The following is a 21,715-nucleotide window of genomic DNA, read 5'->3' as shown; positions in this document are numbered from 1 at the left end:
GAAGAAAAGGTAAGATTCCCTGCGCACGAAGCAGGTCAGGCACTTCAAGGCAAAGGGAACAGGATAAGGGGAGGCGCAGAGACAGGCAGGAGAGAATACTACACATCCAGAAACAAAACAAGCCAGGGTACAGAGTTGGAGACATGGGGAAGGGCAGCTGGAGAAGGGGCTGAGAAGGCTTTGTATAGCCTACGAAAGAGTCTGATTTTTTTTTTCCAGCAGGGAATGAGAAGCGTCAAATGTTTTTAAGGCCAGGCACGATATGATCAGATTTTAGAGACCTCTCTTCTTAGCATCATAAAGGAAGGATTGGGGCATCGAGACTCCGCATAACAAGGAGGTGTTGGGAGGCGCTGGGAACAGGAGAACTAATATTTATTGAGATACAGGGCTAGGCTCTTCACATGTTAGTATATTTAGTTCACTGTGTGGGGTGGAAATTATAATCGTCATTTAAGAGAAGAGGCTAAATAACTTGCCCAAGATCACCCTGCTAAGTGGTAGTGGAACTGAGCTTTTATTCTGTTCTGATTTCAAAGCTTCTGTTGTTTCCTTTCCACCAAAAGGGATGATGAGGGTCTGTTATGCCAGAGGCAATGCTATGGAGACATCCTCCTTCCACTCAGAAGACTCCTAATTTAGTTGCACCTCATTTGGAAGCTTCTCTATCCACTTCATCATTCTAATTGCTTTAATATGACAAATTGACCAATTACTAGCATGTTATTTATAACTATAGTAGAATTAGTTGCTTGGTTCAATCAAGCAACCAAAAAGTAACTGATTTGTAATGACTCAATTTATCAAAGTGTTCGGAATGGTTGGTGCGCATAGACATAACTTACATTAGCATTAGACAGATGTGTGCAATAGAATATGAAGGGGATATCTGAGTATTCACAGATGACATCTGAATCAGAAGGATTCTAACCCTAGCTCTATCTATGACCCAGTAGACAAGAAATAGCTTTGAGTGCTAAAAGATGTTCTGGAAAACTTTTTGTTTTGCCGGTAAAGAAACTGAAGCCCAGGAAGCGTAAAGGGGTTGCCAAGATCTCCTAGCCAGAAAGCAACAGAGCTTAGACTCGAACCATCTGTATTGTCCTGCTGCCAGGTCCTAGAGAACTTTTCCCACTATGCCTGCTGCACTGTGACATTGAGCAAGTCTTTTAGCCTCTCGAATCCTCATTTACTTTGTCTGTAACGTGAGAGGATTGGTAGGTATATCAGTTAGCTTTTACTATATAAGAAACCACCCAAAACTTAGTAGCTTAAAACAATAATCATTTTATGTAGCTTGTGATTCTATAGCTTGTCCTGGTGCTTGTTTTGGTCAGAAATGGGTCAGCAAATCTCTCTCAAGCTTCTGTGGTCATCTGGTGGGTCTAGGATGGCCAAATATAGCTTCACTATTAGTTCTAGCGGTAGATAGACCAGTGCCTGGGGATTGGCTGTTCATCAGCTGGGGTACTTCCACTCTCCCCCACAAGGCTATTCCTCCATTTCGTCCTCCAGCAGGCCTGCTCAGGCTTGTACACCTGGTGGTTTCAGGGGTCCAAGCATAGAAAGGGAGGGCAAACCCCAGTGAGCATACTCTTTGGAAATCTTTACTATGCCATGTTTGCTAGTCTCCCGCCGGCTAAAGCAAGTCCCATGGTGTGGTAGGCAGTTTCAGAAATGGCTCCCAATGATTCCTGCCTCCTGATATTCATGCCCTTGTGTAATTGCCTTCTGTTGTGTGAGAGCTGCACCTACTGAATTGTTTCTAATGAGTAGAATATGCCAAAGAAGATGGGGTATCACTTCCGGCATTAGGTTATAAAAGAATGTGATACTTGGTGACTCTTTCCTTGTGCTTGCCCTGGTAAAGCAAGCTGCCATGTGTGAGTCGCCCTATGGAGAGGCCCATGGGAGAGGGAACTGAGGGTGCCCTCCAGCCAACAACTATCGAGCAAGCGAGACCCTCAGCCTAACAGTTCCCTGAGGACTGAACCTTCTGTTCTTTCAGAACTCAACAACTTGCCTTCTTCGGGGCTCAACAACCCGCCAGTGAGTGAGCTTGGAAGCAGACCCTCCCCCAGCTGAAACATTGGGTGGGAATGCAGGCTTGCCCACACCTTCAGAAGACTTTAGCTAAGTCATGCCTCAGTTTCCGACTGGAAGCTAACTCAGAGTCAGCGTGGGAGGGGAAGATCTAGGGGTGTGGTTACAGGAAGGGTAATTAGAGAAATTATTCACCTATATTTGCAAACAACTTACCACAGATAAACTTTTCCCCCAGCATTTGGAAGTCTGAGATGGAATGATTTTCACTACTTCAACAGTTATTTATATTCTCTGTGCTTAGTACTGGGAACAGGTGATGAATAAGAGAGAGTCCTCGTTCTTGCCCTCAAAGAGCTTACAGTTTGTGGAAGGGGAAGGGAGATGGGGAAAGACATTAGCTCAATAATTCCTTCTTTAATGATTCATTTAAAGTTGTAAGTGGTATATAACGGTCTGCGTTGGTCAGAGAAAGCTTCTTTGAGGAAGCGGTACAGAAGCTGCGGAGGTGGGCAGGAGAGAAGGAGAGGGGAAAGGGGAAAATTCCCGACAGGCAGAAGGAGTGGTGTTCTTAAAGGGGAGCTGGAGAGGTAGTCAGCCTCTATCGCTCAAGTTCATATTTATGATCGAATTGTATCCTATCATGTGACCATGGTATTGTGGGTTATGTTTTTTAGAAGTTCCTTTAGAGATAAATGTTAAAATATTTATGGATAAAATTATGTGATGTCTGGGATTTGTTTCAAAAATAAGCTAAAAATGAAACAAGATTTTCCAAATGAGTTAATGTTTATTGAAACCAGGTGATGAGTACATGGGTGTTCATTATACTAGTCTCTCTAATGTTATATGTGTTTCATTTTCTATAATAAAACTTTAAAAACTTGTATCCTGACTACACGCCCTGAAGGCTGCGTGTGTGTATGTTTGAGATCATAACACATTTACCTCCTCCTGCTGCACTGCAGACAGTTCGGGTTAATGACACCTTTCGGGCAAGGGGAAGGAATGAGTTTTTGTTATAGCAAATGTAACGGCCTCGCAGCTTCCAATCACGTGGCTTACATAAAATAGGGTATTTGGGTAATTCCCCTTGCCTACTGGGCAAGATGCCGTATTACATTATCTTTCATGATCGTTTTTCACTGGCTGAGGTGGTATGGTTTCATACGTAGTAGAATCTTATAACATGGTTCACCCTAGAGTAAAAGCCAGTGGAATGATCCTGTTCAAATATTAGTTACTGAAATACTGAACAAATTCTGTTATAAGGCCTTATACAATATGAACGGTATTAGAGTGTGTTTATAGGTTGGGGAAGGAGAAGAATAGGGTAGGAGAGATGGGAATCAATCTTTGAAAAATTCTGGGTTGGCTTGCCACAGTAATAATCTGTAATGGATTTTTTCTTTTTTATCTTTTGTGACTGACTTTTTTTTGTATTATGGATTTATTTGATTAAGTTTTCCTTTTAGTCAAGTTATTTTGAGGTGGGTCAGCCTGTGAAATTAACAACAGGGATGGATGGATTTTATGAATCAGGGACAAGACCTTAGGATTTGGACACCTGGGGCCGATGCTGAAGAGATGATGTTTCATGTTTGTAACTGTTCCAATGTTAGGCTATTGGGGGAACCATATTTTGAGATTTTGATTCAGAATTTTCTTGAAAATACCTTTGCCACCAAATTGAGTCTTTCCCCAACCCCTAATAAAGACCTCCCTAGAGTCAGATATATGCAAATTACTAATTACATTTCCCTCCTTAAGCGAAGGTTAAATAAAAGAGAAAATTATGAAAGATTGTTTATAGAAGCAAGGATTTTCAGTGCTTAAGGAAGTTGGTTATTTCAAAACCATGACGAGTCTCCTTGTCAGTGCAAGGCAGGAAAGGAATAAAGTAATAAGAGAAAGTGAACCTGGGCATAAACATGTTCTCATACAGCATTTGTGTTAAAAAGCTTTGTTGTTGTTCCCTGAACCTTGGCAATTATAGGCACTTCCCTCTGCTTTGAAAAACATTTGGCAAATAAGGAGAGGAGGTCCCCTCATTTTCAGGGTTCATGCTGGGCTTGGCCTTGTTGCAGGGAAACACTAATTCCCAACCGTGCTCCCTGGGAGCAAATGGTTTGTTTTCTCTTCACTGAATCCAGCCAGGGTGGGTTTTTACAGTCCAGAGTGCCATGGAAAATCTATTTGGAGCAACTTGTCCCCAGAAGGGAAGAAGGCAAGCTGATTGTATGGGGGAGCTGTAGCCACCATCCAGCCAGTCACATCCGTGGGCCAGGGCAGGTGTTAACATGCAACAACGGACATACAGAGCCCGAGGCAAACATGAGTCCTGTTTGTGTGCCTGCACCCATATGTATCACATGCAAAACTCCACCCAGTACACCAGGCACACACTCGACTTGCCAGACACACGCACCACATGGCCACACACACATTAAACACATAACATGCTCTATATAACAATATCCACCCACACACCATGTACACACAAATACACACATAGGAAACTCGTACACATACTACGCACACCATGTACACTTTACTATACACTACCCACACTCCACATTGGTCATATACATCCATGCCACAAACACATGTATACACACACCTCATCACAAGCACTCCACATAACAGTCACATGCATCACACACACTATACACACGTACCATGTATACATTTAACAGCCTATCTACCTACACACATACCCACCACACATACTCCACGTAAAAACCACACCACACACACACACCAAACCACACACACAGAACACATATTATATACCAGTCCCGGGCACCACACATACACCGCACACACTCCACAGCATTGCACCCAGCCAGCTTGGTCATTTTCCCGCTCAGCAAGGCCTGCACTACAGCTCCAGAAGTCCCGCGCCTGCGGGAAGAGACAGCTTATTGCAGGCCAGTGCCAGGAGCGGGTGCGGGGTTGGGGTTTCCCGCGTGGGGGCGGGGGCTGGCGGCTCTGGCCCAGACTTGGGCTAGGGGTATGCTCCGTGCAGGAGGCAGGTCCTCGGGGAGTGCGCGCGTGTGGAAACGTGCGCGCGCCTCTGAGGGGTTCAGTGCCCAGGCACCCTGGGAGGTGTGTACAAGGGAAATGTGAGGCGCGTGTAGGGAAAACCTGTGTGTGTGTGTGTGTGAGTGAGGGGGCGGGGCGGAGGCTGAGCGGTCCAGGTGGGCGGTCCTCGATGCGCCGCCGAGCCCTCCGTGGAGTGTGGGTGTGAGTCCTCGAGATGACCCAGCTGCAAGGGAAGTGTGCGTGTGAAAACCAAGCCACCAAAGCATGTGGTCAGTCTCCGAGGAATGACTGAGTGTGTGGTGGGGACTCGCTGAGACTGGAGGATACGCTTACCATCGGTCCCCTGCCCTGTGTGTGTGTGAAGACGACGCCGGGGTAGCGGAGGAACGCGCGTGGTCTGCCCCGCTGGCCGGCGCGTGTGCCTGTGCGCGTGCGCGTGGGGCGCAGCGCGCGCAGCGACGACGGAGGGAGGGGGAGAGAGAGGTGGCGGCAGGCCCAGCCCCGGTCGCAGAGCCTGGGGCGGCTCCTCGGCGAGCCTGGGAACGCCGCACTCCTGCCGCTGCCGCCACGCGCTGTGGTGACTCCCGCCCGCACCGCGCCCTCCCGCGCCTCCAGCCGGCTGGGCTTCCTGTCCGCCCAGACGCCGCTTCTCGGGGCTCTCGGTCTTGACTCCGCGGAGGGAGAGGAAATGAGTGCGGCGGAGGCACCAGCCCCTGAGCGGGGTTGGAAGAGCGAGAAAGTGGACGAGGCTCAGGCCCTGGCGCGGAGTTGCGCTGCCCGCAGACCCGACTTTCAGCCGTGCGACGGGCTGTCCATCTGTGCCACGCACAGCCATGGCAAGTGCTTCAAGCTGCACTGGTGCTGCCACCTAGGATGGTGTCACTGTAAGTCGAGCCGCGTCTTCCCGCCTTGCGCTGCGGTTCTGGGTGCCCGCTGGGCCGTCTGGGGTCACGCCTGGGACTGAGGCCACGGGGGCTGTGGGCCTGGCCGGGGTTGCTTTGCTGCAGGCTGGGGCGCCCTGCGCTCCGGGCGGGCGGCAGCTGCCCTCGCACCGGACTGCTCGGGTTGGCGCTGCCCTGGCAACGAGATGAAATTCCCGTGGGGAGCCTAGCTTTAGCCACTTCTACAAAAGGAGATCTCCCCGTCCCAGGAAAACTGGAAGCTGTTTTCTCTTTTTCTTCTTAAACCGAAACGACCAAGCAGTGTGTTGAGAAATGGTTGAGAGACGTCGGAGTTGATGACAACTCGAGGGAAAGCCTTTTCTAAAGACTGGTGGTTAAAGATGCCCCTTTTTCTTTCTCACTTTTATCTTTCCGGGCAGCTGTTTAAAGGAAAGAGCTTTTGGAAATCGAATTGTGGTTCATTTATTGCATCCAGTTGAGAAAGCGCTAAAGTGTGAGAAACTGCTTCCAAGAAGTTAATATTAACAGTTTGGAAGGATGAACTCTTTAAATATCTAGCTGCAGCATATAGAGCCAATATATGAGACTTTTAAAATTACAAAGTAAAATGAATGAAAGGAAGCTTAAATAATCTTAGTAATTTATAAAAGCCAGAACTAAATGGTGGAGACCTTCTCTCTATGTTTATCCTGCATGGGATTTTGAAAGTGGATTAAACTTAAGTAGTCTTTTAATCAGAATTTCACAATTTGATTAGTTCGTGGTATTTAGCCTGCTGTATCATTTCATCTTAGAAATATATTGCAAACTTAGTTTCCACATACCCTTATAACAGAGGGTTTTGGAATGCTTATTTAGACACAAATTCTCGAAGTGATCTTAAGTTAAAATATTTTCCTTGTTGGTGAGAAAAAAAATGGCTCCCAAGAAGAGATGCAGTAGATAACAAATCCTTATTTACATTAATTGAACATAATAGAATATTTTTAAATGAGTTTATACTTAAAAGGCAGATACTTCTTACATTTATTTTGTAGTACTAAATTCTTTTTTTATATTTATTTACATTTATTGAACAGTATAGATTTTTTTGTGTTCTTTGTGCTGATGAGTCAGTTTCTTCCTAGATCTCATTATTCTTCTTGCTGTCAGATCCATTCCCAATTATAAAGCATCATTTTAGTGTGGGACAGGGCACAAAACTGGAAGAAGCAACTGTAGGAAACGTGATACTGAAGTACACAAGTAGGATGAATCTGGTGAGAGCCCATTTCCCTGGGGAAGAGTAGAATCACAGTGTAGAATGTCAGGAACCTGAAAGATGGCTTAGTTCATTGCCCCTCTTATTTCAGCAGTCTCCCTTCTAAGTACACCATTAGTGATTAGAAGCTTGCATCCTCCTCAGGCAGCTTCTGCCTTCATTAGAGAGCTTTGACTCTTAGAATACTACTCTTCCTTATTTGGAGCTGAAGTTGGTTACAATCTAACTTCCTTCCATTTCTCTTATTTCTGCTTTATGAGATCATACAGAACAATCCAATCCTTTTTAAAAATGTTTATTTGTTTTAATTTTTAAAAAATCTTCACCTGAGGACTTATTTTTACTGATTTTAGGGGGTAGAGGAGGTGGTTTGAGGGGGAGAAACATTGATGTGAGAAACATCAATAGGTTGCCTCCCGTACGCGCCCTGACCAGGGGTGGAACCCTCAACCTAGGTATGTGCCCTGACCGGGAAATTGAACCCACATCCTTTTGGTGTATGAGATCACGCTCCAACCAACTGAGCCACCTGGCCAGGGCTCCAATCCTTTTTTAGAACATGGCTGTTTCAACCCTTTAGACACACACACAAATTTCTTACCAACATAGACTTTATTCTCTATCCCCGGCCACCATCACAGTGTCTACTGATATAGGTTTGAAATTCATGCATGTTGAATGACTGAATGAAGGTAGCTATCATTTTCCTCTGAAGGCATTGTTTGTCCTGTTTATAAATCTCTGTTTCCTCCTGTCTTTCCTTTTATGGAATAGTGTGCAGACTTGTATGCATCCTGATCTGTTCTGAAAACATGCCAGTTAGGTTAAGATCCTTTGAAGGGCACCCAGCATCCCAGTTGTGGTCTGATCAGTCCAGAGTTGAACAGAACTCCTGTCTCCCATGTTTGAGATACTAGCTCTGCTGTAACATGCATCACATTAGCATTTCTGATATGTCCACATCATAGTGAGCTTGCTGCTGTCAGATTGAACTAAGCTTGTGGTCAACTAAAGCCATTGTTTACTTGTTTCACCTATCTGGCAATTAAGTCATGGTGCTTGCCCATTTCACAGTTATATGTACAGGTTTGGACACAGGTATTAATTGAGCCTTTAGATACTTTTTCCCTATTAGATTTTATTTTATTAGAATGAGCCCATGTTTTCTGGCTTATCATTGTGTTTTTAGACCCCAGCTCTTTCATAATATATATATCACAAGCCCCCTAGTTTCATGTCAACTGCACATTGGATGCCAACAGTAGCATCGTAGTATAGTAACCTCATTCAAGTTACTGATAAAATTGTTGAACAGGAGAAGCACAGATCTGAGTCCTGAAGCTTGCCGGCAGAATTGCCCTTCAGGTGGATAGCAGTTCATTAATGAGCACTCATTATGGTCGTTCAAACAATTACCTAGCTACATAATTGTACTGTTGGCCATCTTATGTTTATCTTACCCATATGGGTGCGTTGAGAACCTGGTCAAGTACCTTTATGAAATCCTACCTACACTCTATTTTTACTGCTTTATGAGGTATGATCTGTGTATAAACACTCTTAAAAAAAGAAAGGAAATTAGATTAATATAACTCAGTTTGGTTCCACAGATGCTTACCACTTTCTTTTCTAAGTGATTGGAAGCCATTTTTTAAAGTAAATAATCTGAATTTAGAAAAAGATTGATGTCAAGTGTACTGGATTATTGTTGGCAGTTCTTTCCATAAAAAAAAATCATTCATTTTTTTCACATTTATTTGCTCTTTTCCAGTCTTTTGGCAACCCTCCGAGTCTCCATGCTTTTTTCACTGACTTGATTCAGAGAGCGCATTCACAATGCACTTTATTTCATTTAGAGCATTAGGGTGCCACATTGCAGTCTCCTCACCTATACTGGACATCAGTTCTTTCTACTCCCCACCCCCCTTTTTTAGGCCAATATCACTTTAAAAAAAAAAAAGAGCAGAATTAACATATCTGAGAAGTTCTGTTTTCTTTTTGGCATTCATAAACATTACATTAGTCCTAAGCAGAATTCCTTTAATTCTGTCGAACATGTATTGAGCACCTTCTTTTTGTGAGACATTATTATGGACACTAGGAATACACATACAAATACAGCCAGATCCTACCCTTTAAGCAGAATGTAAGGGCATGATTCATGCCATATTTATTTTTGTATTCCTTTAAAACTACAAATGATATGGGTGAGAAAACTATCATCTTATTCACCAAATCAGAAAATGCTAAAATGAGACTATTTTGATGCTTAGGAAATTCAGAACAAATAAAGGAAATTCAGTTTTATATGGTTGATGTTAAACTTGTGAAATTCATAACCTTATGACATAGAAAAGGCTGAAAATATATACAAGTTCATAAAAGACATAAAACATGTATATATTCATAGATTCAGTGCTTGATGTATTATTAAAGGAAATAATTAGTGTATTTGGGTAATGACAGATTTTAAGGACTGTGTCTGGGAGGAAAACTGTAACATGCTTTGTTAGTGTCACTGCCAAAGATAAATTACTGGGCTGAATAAAGAACAGCACTGACTCTGTAAGTTTATTTTTTCCCAGTAAGGAGTGATACTGGATTGAGTTAATGAGTGCAGGATTCCAAAAGGACTTTTGAGAGAGAGAAAGACATACCTTGGTCAATGAAGAGAGATGGGAATGAGTAAGTCATGTGCAGACATTGTAAAGTAGATTTTTGTGGCTGGAGTAGATACAATATTTAGAAGGATTAAGAAATTAGATTGTTGAAATGTTTATGGAGGGATAAACAGGAAAGGTGGGGGAGTCTGGAATTTCATTTGATAGAGACCTTGGTACCATAGTGATAACATGGACAACAGGGGAATGAAACCAGCAAGGGAGATTATTTTGGTGATAGAGTAAAAAACAGATTGAAATTCATGCAACAAGATCCATGTAATAGAAGTTGCAATAGATTAGATTTGGAGGGTGAGGAAGAGGTTGGCTATTAAGGATAACTTCCGGACTTGTTGATTCCTCATTGTGCAACTTGGATGGATGGTGGGGCTATTTATGCACTAACAACAACCAAGTACTAGAGAAAGACTAACTTTGGTTGATCATGGGTTATGAATCCCATTTTGGATCATGAATTCAGGAAGACCATGAATCTAGTTTTGGGTCTATTGAGTTTAACCTGCCTTGTCATCATATGGTGATATCAATAGGCAGTTAGTTAGCTCTAGTGATCTCTAGAACTCAGAGGCGAGGTCTGTATCAGAGATAACATGGAGGCCATTTACTTATTTATAGATTTTAGCTTTAGCTGTGATGAAGCATGAGATCCATCAAGGGAGAGACTATAAGAAATGAAGAAAGTACTTAGGCTTTCGCTTTAGAGCACTAACATTTAGAGTCCGGGTATAGGAGGACGAGCTGGCAGTAAAGTCTAAGAAGAGATGGCCGGAGAAGAAAAATCTGAAAGTGTCATATTGCAGAAGCCAAGGGAAATGAATATTTTAAGAAAGAGTATGAACATGAAATCCATTTCGGCAAGTTATTTATTTCTTAGATATGGGTGAAATATACAAATGGTGATTTTATTACTAAAAAAGAGTGTGAAAGGTTTAGTCCTGCAACACTAACTTCAGGAATATACTTAATTGCAGTATTAGTAAAATCTTTTAAAACAGTGAGTTTTTCAAGATGGAAAGGGGAGAATGGAATGCCAGGAGCTGAGAATAAGGACACAGAGATAGTAGTTAATATTTATTGAGTGATTACTTTGTGCCAGAATAAGCTTATTAACTAAGCACTTAACAGGCAATTATGACATTATGTCCATTTTACAGTTGAGGAAAAAGACTTAGAGAAGTTAAATAACTTTCCCATGAACATACAGCTACTAAGGAATAGAGTCTGGATTTGGATCCAGGCCTCTCTGCTTCTAGGACCTGGACTCTTAATCAGTTATGCAGGGGTGTCAAACTCATTTTCAATGGGGGCCACATCAGCCTCATGGTTGCCTTCAAAGGGCCGAAGTAATTTTAGGACTGTATAAATGTCACTACTCCTTAACTGTTAAGGAGTTGAAATTACATTCTGCCCTTTGAAGGCAACCTTGAGGCTGATGTGGCCCCTGGTGAAAATGAGTTTTGGTTTTTTTCCAATTTTTAAATTATTTTATTGTTGTTCAATTACAGTTGTCTGCATTTTCTCCCCACCCCTCTACCCCACCCCAGCCAAACCCACCTCCCTCTCCTGCTTCCACCTTCCCCCTTGGTTTTGTCCATGTGTCCTTTATAGTAGTTCCTGAAAACCCTTCTCCCCACTATGAAAATGAGTTTGATAACCCCTGACCTATAGGTACTATAGAGCAATTTAAAATTAGTGAGCAAAATCAAGTGTTTTTTTTTCCTCCATTAAAGCCAATGATGGGGTAAGTTTTTAAGAAATGGGTGGCAAATTGTATCAATTTCAGTAAAGAAATACAAAAGAATAAGAACTATAAAGAGTTCTAAATCTTTATGGGGTGGAGAATGAATTGAAGAGTTAAAGAAGATAAAGTGATTAGAAGGTGATGGGGTGGGTGGGGTGGGGGTGGGGGGAGTGAGTACATGTGGTGTGATGTAGGTACACCAGCAGAACTCAGAATTGGCTTAATAAGAATCACAAAATAGATGAGCTCAGTTTTCTGCAGAAGACACCTTAAAAGATGTCTGTCTCTTTCAGGTTGAAAGCAGGAAGAGTGGGACTTGATGTATGTAGTCTAATTGATGATATTAACATATCTAAAGAAAGACTGTCACAGCAGAAGGTAGATGGGCAGCATGGAAATAGAGAAAACTGGGAGTTGGAGAAGCAGGATTTGGAAGTGATTTTCGGGACTGTTCAGAGAAGGTAGTACACTGCCCAGAGGTTTAAATGTCTGGACTATCCCAGCAAACGTTTGGTTATAATTTGGCTTTCTATCTATAGATTTCTTACAGGGAGAGAAGGAGCTGACTAGAGAATTTAGATGTTGGGACCTTAGGCCAAGTGTACTTCTCTCCGTTAGTATATCAGCAGTGTGGTTTTTGTGTTACTCTATTTGTTCTGCTTTCCTACTTCTACACAGCTCACAATATCAAGTTCTGACCTCCCCAGGGTAATGCCAGCTGGTTTTTCTAAGAGACATCTCAACCATATCAATAACAGTAGCTACAGAAAACATATTCAAGAAGTTTGACAGTGACAACTAGCAAAAAAACAGACAAACCAGAGTTGTAGTTTGGATTGGAGCAGTCAGTTGAAGTTCTTTTTTTTTTTTTAAAGAATGAGAGTTATTACCACGTGTAGTGTTTAAAGGAAGAGGATACAGATGTTAAGAGGACAAGAGTGAGATCAAATTCTGAGTGAATTTTTTTCCAGGCTTTTCTAAGGATAGAGAAAGCTGATGGGTGTCTTTCCATCCAGGTGGTGCTTCAGTTGTGGACGTACATTCACTTCAACAATTATAAGTAACACGCAGAATGCTTGTATGTGGGCACAACTGTAGTCTTGCATGTGTCAACTCATTGAAACCTCACAACAGTCTTGTGAAGCAGGTACAGTTATTATCCTAATTTTTTTAGATTAGGAAAGTTGCAGAAGGTCACATGTTGTAGCTCTGGCCCCGTTTGGTGAATGTGCGTCAGGCTTTTACAAACCAACTGGCAACCAGTTGGTTCTACTTATTCCTGCTACTTTTAATTCTTTTTGGAACAAGCAGAATTTAGGTAACTAAGTAAAATGAGAATGACTTCTTATTTAAGTGAAGGGCAATTACATGCATTATGAACATTTTTGGAGTGGTCAAGAACTCTGTAAAACTACTTTTAAAAACTATTTAGTAACGTATTTATATAATATGAAGCTTCAGCCATATCATATATTCAACTGTTCCCTAACTGGTACAAGCCCTTTTATGGTTAGAGTGTTCATACCTACCATTAATTATTATTTATTGGTTTCCAAGCCTGTTGAACTTAGGATCTTGAACTACATAGTTTTTGAGGTCCTTTCTATGATGATAATTTCCTACATTATAAAACCCTCACTTTGTTTGTTCTCTCATATTGTAAAATCTCATCAAATACAAGAAAGAATATTTTCAGAGAAATTGGTTTATTAATTCCAAACAAATATAGGAACACATGTTTAATAACCAAAAGTTGTGTAGTAGAAGATTTGCTTTCTTGAAAAATAAGGAATGGTTTATACATAGAATGTGGAAGAGAGTGTAGTCCCAGAAAGGACATGAGCCATGGAATGGACACACCTAGTTTTGAATTGTAGGTTCTCCATTTATTGGGAATGTAACTTTGGACAGATTACTCAGCCTCTCTCAGCTTCGATATTCTCTTCTGAAAAATAGGAATAAAAATCCTACTTCATAGGGTTGTTGTGAAGATTGAATGACACAAGCAAAGTACGTAGTGCAGGTGTTCAGTAAAAGGTAGCACCAGTCCCTCCTCAAAAAAATGAACAATGGAGCCCTAGCCTGTGTGGCTCAGTTGGTTTGAGCGTATTCCTGTAGACTGAGGGGTTCCGGGTTCGATTCTCAGTCAGGGCACATGCCTAGGTTGCAGGTTTGGTCCCCAGTCAGGGCGTTTACAAGAAGGCAACCAATCAATGTTTCTCACATTGATGTTTTTCTCCCTTCCTTCACGTCTCTCTAAAATTGGTGAACATGTCCTTGGTACTAGATAGCATAGTCATCCTGAGGGCAAGCTGTGGAGTTGGACTTTGTGTTTGAATCCTGGCTCTGCACACGTACTAGTTATGTGGTTTGCAGTAAGCTAATCTCTGCCTCTCAGTTTCTTCACCTTTAATATGCTGATGATAACAGTACCAGCCTTGTGGTGTGATGACTGTCAAAGACCCCAACTCCAACTTCTTCCCCCTTCCACAGCTGTCTTGGTTAGTCTGGAATTCAGTTCATGACTATACTCATTTGTTCATTTAAACACTCAAAAATAACAAAGATCATAAAAATACACATTTTTGAATATAACATGTAGGAATTGTTGAATTTTTTAATTGCCTTCATTGTTGGAAGGGCTATTTTGTAAAAGTTACTCTGTGATGAGTTAACTACTTTTTACAATGAAATCTTACATTGTTCTCCAGCACCCACTCTCCTACTCCATCCTGTTTTCCACGACTGTTAAGCAATGGATAGTTCTGGTTAATCAGGTATAGCAGTAAATAAAGAGCTATTATATATATAAAATATGGGTCAGCAGGTTTTAAAGGAGCAGAATGTTATAGAACTTGTGATATGTTAAAGTGAAACTGAACATAGGTAACTTTAATGATTAGTAGAAGTCTTGTCAAGACCTCGTGATACTTGGCCATCATTTGGAACACTGGTGCAGAAAAATGGTAAAGGTGCTAGTCACTAGAGGGGTCCTCACGGCTAGAATGCTGGACACAGTAGACGGAATTGTAGTCTTTGCAAATTACTTAAATTCACAGAATTGTTGTTTTGTGTGTCTCCCATTCTCGTGGGTTTGTCCCTAAATTTTCTGATATTTAACAGTATTCTGCAAGCACACCACCAAAATTATGCAATATCCGGAGTGCCAACAATGTATAATAAATCCCTCCAGCTGTGTTGGCACCATGTCCCAAAACAGCTCATTCAGGACAATTCTTTAACCTCCCCATTGCTTATTTGTCCATTAAAAATGAGATGCTTTGGTGCAATATGGTAATAGTTCTTCCTCTGTATTTCATTTTAACAGACCTTTGGTGAAATAAAAACACTAAGAATGTAATAGTTTGATATTTTGTGGAAAATTCTATTAGATTAATATCCTTATCTTTTTCTGTCTACAGACACACATGTACCTTTTTTCTAAACTATTTAAAAAGTAAGTTGCCGACATCATAACACTTCACTTCTAAATATTTCAGCATGTCTCTCTTAAGAATGGGGCATTTTCCTATATAACCACAATACTAATCATAACTAAGATAACACTAATTTAGCAATAACATCTAACATATACTTTCCTCATTTGTCAAAAAATGACTTTTATAGCTGAGTTTTTTCAAATCCAGGGCCCAATCAAGATTCATACATCACTTTAGTGTTAATTATTCTAGAATAATCACACGTTAAATTTGAAGAGTCTAGGTTCACCACCTATGGAATGTCCCATATTTTACTAATTGTTTCATCATGATTACATTTAGGTTAAACATTTTTGTTGAGTTATTACATCGGTGACATTGTGTTATTCTTACAGCATCACAGGAGGAGAAATAATGTCAGGTTGTTCACTATTGCTAATGCTAAGGTGATAACTGCCAAATCTGTGCATTACAAAGATACCCTGTCCTCTTTGTTATTTCTCCTTTTAAAAATTATTTTTTGCTTTTAACAAGTAATCTGTGGGAAGCACCCTGAGACCTTGCTGAGCTGACTTATTAGTTCTAAGAGTTTGTTTAAAAAATATTTTCCTTGGCATTATCTACAAAGACATTCATTTCATCTGCAAGAAGACAGTCTTATTTTTTTACTTCCAATCCATATGCCTTCCCCCATCCCCTTTTTATTGCTTTTGCACTGACTACAATTTCCAGAACTATGCTGAATAAGAGTGATGAGAGCAAGTATCTGTCTTGTACCCTCATCCTTGGAAAGGAAGCATTAAATCTTTCATCTTTAAGTATAATGTTAGCAGTAGGTTTTTTCTAGATGCTGTTTATCAAGTTGAGGGAATTTCTCTGTATCCTATTTTTTGAAAATTAAAAAAATTTAATGAATGAGGTGTACTGTCCCTTCCACAGACATGCCCATGCCTTTCCCTTCCCCCTCTTATTTCCCCACAGGCTTGCATCTCCTACACTCTAAGGGTCCCCACAAGACTTGCAGCCAGAGGAGCAATGGGCAGTGGCAGCTTGTTCTGGGCTGACCCATGACCCCCTTTCTCTGACTTCACAGTGAGCCAGTGCACCCCAGCCTAGTCTCTCGCCTATTGCTTCCTCTGTCCTAATCCATTCCTGTGTCACTGTCCCCAGCTTTTAAAAAAAAATTTTGTTAATTTATTTTTAGAGAGAAGGGAAGGCAGGGAGAAAGAGGGAGAGAAACATCAATGTATGAGAGAAACATTGATCGGTTGCCTGTTGCATGCAGCACTACAACTGGGACCAGGCCTGCAACCCAGGTGTGTGCCCTGACCAGGAATTGAACCGGCAACCTTTCACTTTGCGGGGTGATGCCCAGTTAACTGAACCACACTGGTCAGGTCTCACTGTCCCCAGCTTTAATAAACACAATCTAAAAAAAAAAATGATGAATGAGTATTAAACTTTGTCAAATGCTTCAGTTGATATGATCATGTGATTTTTCCTCATTAGCCTGTTAATATGGTGGATTATATTGATTGAATTTCAAATACTGAACCAGCCTTTCATCTCTGGAATTAACCCCACTGGGTTATGGTGTATAATTATTTTTAAATATTGCTGAGTTTTATTTGCTAATAGCTTGTTAAGGATTTTTATGTTGATATTTATGAGGGGTGTTGGCCTATAATTTTATTTTTTGTACTCTTTTTGTCTGGTTTTGGTATCAGGTAATTATAAGCTTTGTATAATGAGTTGGGAAATTTCCTCCCTCTACTATATTCTAGAAGAGATTGTTTAGAATTGATGTTAATTTTTCTTTAAACATTTGGTGGAATTCTGTGAAATCATGTGGGCCTGGAGATATCTTTTTTGGGAGTTTTAAAATAAGTAATTCAATTTCCTTATTAGTTGAGAGGCTTTTCAAACAATTACCAATGGATGAGTTGTGGTAGTTTGTAATTTTTGAGGAATTGGTTCATTTTATTCTAAGTTGCTAAATTTGTGTGTGTAGAGTTGTTTGTAGTATTCTCTAATTATATTTTGATGCTTGCATGGTCTTTAGTGATATCTCCTGCTTCATTCCTGACACTAATAATTTGTGTCTTTTCTCTTTATTCTGTCAGTCTTGCTAGAGGTCAATCAATTTTATTGACCTTTTCAAAAAACCCAGCTCTTTGTTTCATTTATTTTCTCTCGTTCTTCTGTTTTCAATCTCATTGATTTCTGTTCTCATCTTTATTATACCCTAACTTCTGCTTGCTTTGGGTTTATTTTGTGCTGCTTTTTTAAAAAAGCTTCTTGAGGGTGGGCGCTTAGATTTTTGGTTTGAGACTTTTCCTCTTTTCTCATGTATGCATTTGTTGTTATAAAAATTCCTCGCAGCACTGCTTTAGCTGTTTACCATAAGCTTTGATATGTTTTATTTTCATTTTTCATTCAGTTCAATGTATGCTTTGATTTCCCTTAAGAAATTTTTCTGTTTTATGCATTATTTAGAAGTGTGGTTTAGTTTAAAAGTGTTTGGAGATTTTCCTGTTAAATTTTTGTTGATTGATTTCTAATTTGATTCCATATGGTCAGAGAACACACTTTGTAGGATTTTTATTTTTTAAAACTTGTTAAAGTTTGCTTACTGACCCAGGATATGATCCAGGTGACATGGATACTTTAAAAAAATTGGTATTCTGCTGTTGTTGGGTGATATGTCCGTTAGATTCTGTTGATGGGTTGTATTGAGTTTTTCCACGTCCTTGCTTATTTTCTGTGTTCTGTCAGTTGTTGGAAGAGGAGTGTCGATGTCTCCCACTAAATCGTGGATTTGGTTCTCTTTATAAGTCTGACAGTTTTTGCTTCACATGTGTTTGCAGCTCTGTTGTTTAGTAAATGCCCATTTAGAATTGCTGTGCCATCTTATTAGATTTATTCTTTTGGCATCATCCCATGTCTCTATAATAATTTTCTTTGCTCTGCAGCCTACCTTATCTGATATTAATATAGCCACACCTGCTTTCCTTTGATTAATGTTTGCATGACATATTTCCCCTCCTCTTATTTTCAAAGTGTCTATACTGTTACATTTGAATTGAGTTTTTTTTATTTTTTAGTTATATTTTATTGATTATGCTGTTACAGTTGTCCTAATTTTTCCCCCTTTGCCCCCTCCCCCAGCAACCCCACTCCCTCAAGCAATCTCCCCACCATTGTTCATGTCTGTGGGTCCTGTGTATAAGTTCTTTCGCTACTCCATTTCCTATACTGTACTTTACACCCCCATGACTATTCTGTAACTACCTATTTGTACTTCTTCATCCCCTCATCTCCTCACCCATTCCCTTACACCACCCTCCCATCTTCTTTTTCTTAAAGAAGTCCCTTTAACATTTCATATAATAATGGTTTGGTGATGATGAGCTCATTTAGTTTTTTCTTGTCTGGGAAGCCCTTTTATCTGTCCTTTGATTCTAAATATCTTTGCTGAGTAGAGCAATATTAACTGTAGGTCTTTGCTTTTCATGACTTTGAATATTTCTTGCCAATTCCTTTTAGCCTGCAGAGGTTCTTTTGAGAAATCAGCTGGCAGTCTTATGGGAACTCCCCTGTAGGTAACTAACTGGTTTTCTCTTGCTTTTAAGACTCTCTCTTTATCTTTAACTTCTGGCATTTTAATTATGATGTGTCTTGGAGCGGGCCTCTTTGTGTCCATCTTGTTTGGGACTCTTTGTGCGTCCTGGACTTGTATGTTTATTTCCTTCACCAAATTATGTAAGTTATCTTTCATTGTTTTTTCAAATAGATTTCCAATTTCTTGCTCCTTCTCTTCTTCTTCAGCACGCCACAATGCGAATGTTGGAATGCTTGAGGTTGTCCCATAGGCTGCTTATATTATCCACATTCTTTTGGATTCTGTTTTAAATTTTTTTCTTAACTCTTGTTCAATTACAGTTGTCCCCTTTCCCCCCCCATTATTCTCCTCTGCCCTGCCTACCCCTCCTCCCACATTCAATCCTTGTCCCCCATTGTCCTTGTCCATGGGTCCTTTATACATGTTCTTAGACTTGACCCTTCCCCTTCTTTCCCCCATTATTCCCCTGCTACCTCCCCTCTGGTCACTGTCAGTTTTCTTTATTTCCACGTCTCTGGTTCTATTTGCTTGCTTGTTTGTTTTGTTGATTAGGTTCCACTTACAGGTGAGATCATATGGTATTTGTCTTTCACTACCTGGCCTATTTCACTTGGCATAATGCTTTCCAGTTCCATCCATGCTGTCGTGAATGGTAGGAGTTCCTTCTTTCTTTCTGCTGTGTGGTATTCCATTGTGTAAAATGTACCATAGTTTTTTGATCCACTCATTTACTGATGGGCACTTATGCTCTCTAGTACTTGTCTATTGTAAATTGTTATGCTATGAACATTGGGGTGCATGGGTTCTTTTAAATTGGTGTTTCAAGATTCTTAGGGTATAATCCCAGAGTTGAATTGCCAGATCAAAAGGCAGTTCCATTTTTAGTTTTCTGAGGAAATTCCACACTGTTTTCCACAGTGACTGTACCAGTCTGCATTCCCACCAACAATGTACTAGGGTTCCCTTTTCTCCACAGCTTTGCCAGCACTTGTTGTTTGTTGATTTGTTTCTGATGGCATCCTGACCTGTGTGAAGTGGTATCTCATTGTGATTTTAATTTGCATCTCTCTGATGGATTCTTTTTTCTTTTTGTTGTTCTGATTCATTATTTTTTTTGTTTCCTTATGTTCCAAATAATTGATTTGATTCTTGGCTTCATCCATTCTACTGTTGTTTTCCTGTAAATTGTTCTTTTTTTGAATTAGTATATCCTTCGTTTCTGACTGGATATTTTTTATGCTGCTGAGGTCCTCACTAAGTTCCTTGAGCATCCTTATAACCAGTGTTTTGAACTCTGCATCATCTCCAGAGATTGCTCATCTCCATTTTGTTTAGTTCTTTTTCTGGAATTTTGCTCTGTCCTTTCATTTGGGGCATGTTTCTTTGACTCCTTGTTTTGACAGCCTTCCCATGTTTGTTTTTCTGCATTAAGTAGAGCTTCTATGACACCCTGTCTTAGTAGTGTAGCCTAATGTAGTAGGTGTCCTCTAGGGGCCAGTGGCACAGCGTTCCCTATCATCCAAGCTGGGTACTTGAGGTGCTCCCTTTGTGTGGGCTTGGTACGCCCTCCTCTTGCAGTTGGGCCTTGATTGCTGTTGGCAGGGATTTGCCCAGGCCAGTTAGATGCAAGGACTGGCTGTGACCACTGACCACAAACCTCTGCCCTCCGTGGAGGGTCAACTGTGCAGGGGTAGGGTGTTCAGACTCCAAGGTGTTCTGTAGCTGTCCACTGGGTGTGTAGGCTCTGGGGTTTCCTGGGTGGTGCAGGCCAAGGTCAGCCCCCACCAGTGCTCTTCCTGGGGTGACCCTACATGAGCTATAAAGCAATCTGTGATGGTTGCTAGTTGTGCTGGGCTTGGAGATTCCCCGGTGAAGCCAGGCTGTGAATTGAGGCTGGCTGCTAGTGCTGGGCCTGGAGGCACTTAGCAGGAAGTACAGAGGCTGGGAGCTTACTGAGGCCAGCTATTGCTTGTTTGAGAGAATTTAGGAAGTTGTGAAGCATGAGCCCAAAATGGCCATTCATATGGAAAAGTCACTGTTAACAGCATGAGTGGGCTACATCAGCTGGGTGGGATGGAGTCTCAGGGGTTCTCCATGGAAGGGCAAACAGTGTAGCCAGGATGATGGAGTCTCAGATATGGCAACTGTCTGCTGGCCCTGTAGTTCTGTTGTGGGAGGGTTCATGAAAGGGGCAGTGGCCTCTGCCCGCCTTTCTGTCTGTGAAAAATCTGTCCCCCAGCTATAGCCTTGATGCCAGACACTTCAGTTCCTCCTTGTATGCCACTGTTGCCTTTCAAGCTGCAACCCTGGTGCTGAAGCTCAGAGAGAATTAATCTAAGTCCATGTGTGGGTTCTTTAAGAACAATTGCTTGGGACTCCAGAAGTTTTCTACCAACTGAATCCCTGCTGGATTTTGCAGCCAGAAGTTTTGGGGACTTATCTTCCTGGCACTGGAACCGTGGGCTGGGGAGCCTGGTGTGGGGCTGGAACTTCTTGCTCCCAAGATATCCCCCCCAAATTTTTATCCACCCCACACAGATGTGGGATCAGCCCATTCCATGTCTCTGCCCCTCCTACTAGTCTGGATTGAGGCGGTTTCTCTAATTCCGTAGTTGTCATACTTTCTATTAACCTTGATTTCTTACAGTTCTGAGTGATGGCTGTTCTATAGTTTGGTTATAATTTTGAGGTGATTGTGTGAGGAGGCAAACCATGTTTACTTATGCTGCCATATTTTTTAGTATATTTTATTATGATATTACAGTTGTCCCATTTTTTCTCCCTTTTCTTTCCCTTCTGCCCTGTACCCCCACTCCCACAGGCATTCGCCCCACTTAGTTCTTGTCCACGGGTTGTACACATGAGTTCTTTGACTTCTCCATTTCTTATACTATTCTTAACCTCCCCCTATTTTGTACCTACCAATTATGCTTCTCATTCCCTGTACCTTTCCCCTATTCTCCCCCTTTCCCCTCTAACT

General features: G+C 41.2%; 1 protein-coding gene across 2 annotated transcripts in view; it reads left to right on the top strand.

The window, feature by feature from the left end:
- Positions 1–21,715, top strand: part of C2H3orf70 (chromosome 2 C3orf70 homolog) — a 74,921-nt gene that overhangs the window by 15,314 nt on the left and 37,892 nt on the right. The window contains exon 1 of one of the 2 annotated variants that reach the window (XM_024564322.4): positions 5,378–5,972. The exons of the other annotated variant lie outside the window; for it this stretch is intronic. Within the exon in view, the coding sequence (XP_024420090.1) occupies positions 5,777–5,972 (196 nt within the window). The 5' untranslated portion in view covers positions 5,378–5,776. Of the gene's footprint in view, positions 1–5,377; positions 5,973–21,715 lie in introns of those variants that run through there. 2 annotated transcript variants of the gene reach the window in all.

The sequence above is a fragment of the Desmodus rotundus genome, chromosome 2 (genome assembly GCF_022682495.2).
Source record: "Desmodus rotundus isolate HL8 chromosome 2, HLdesRot8A.1, whole genome shotgun sequence".
Taxonomy (NCBI): Eukaryota; Metazoa; Chordata; class Mammalia; order Chiroptera; family Phyllostomidae; genus Desmodus; species Desmodus rotundus.
This window is presented reverse-complemented; position numbering and strand designations above follow the sequence as displayed.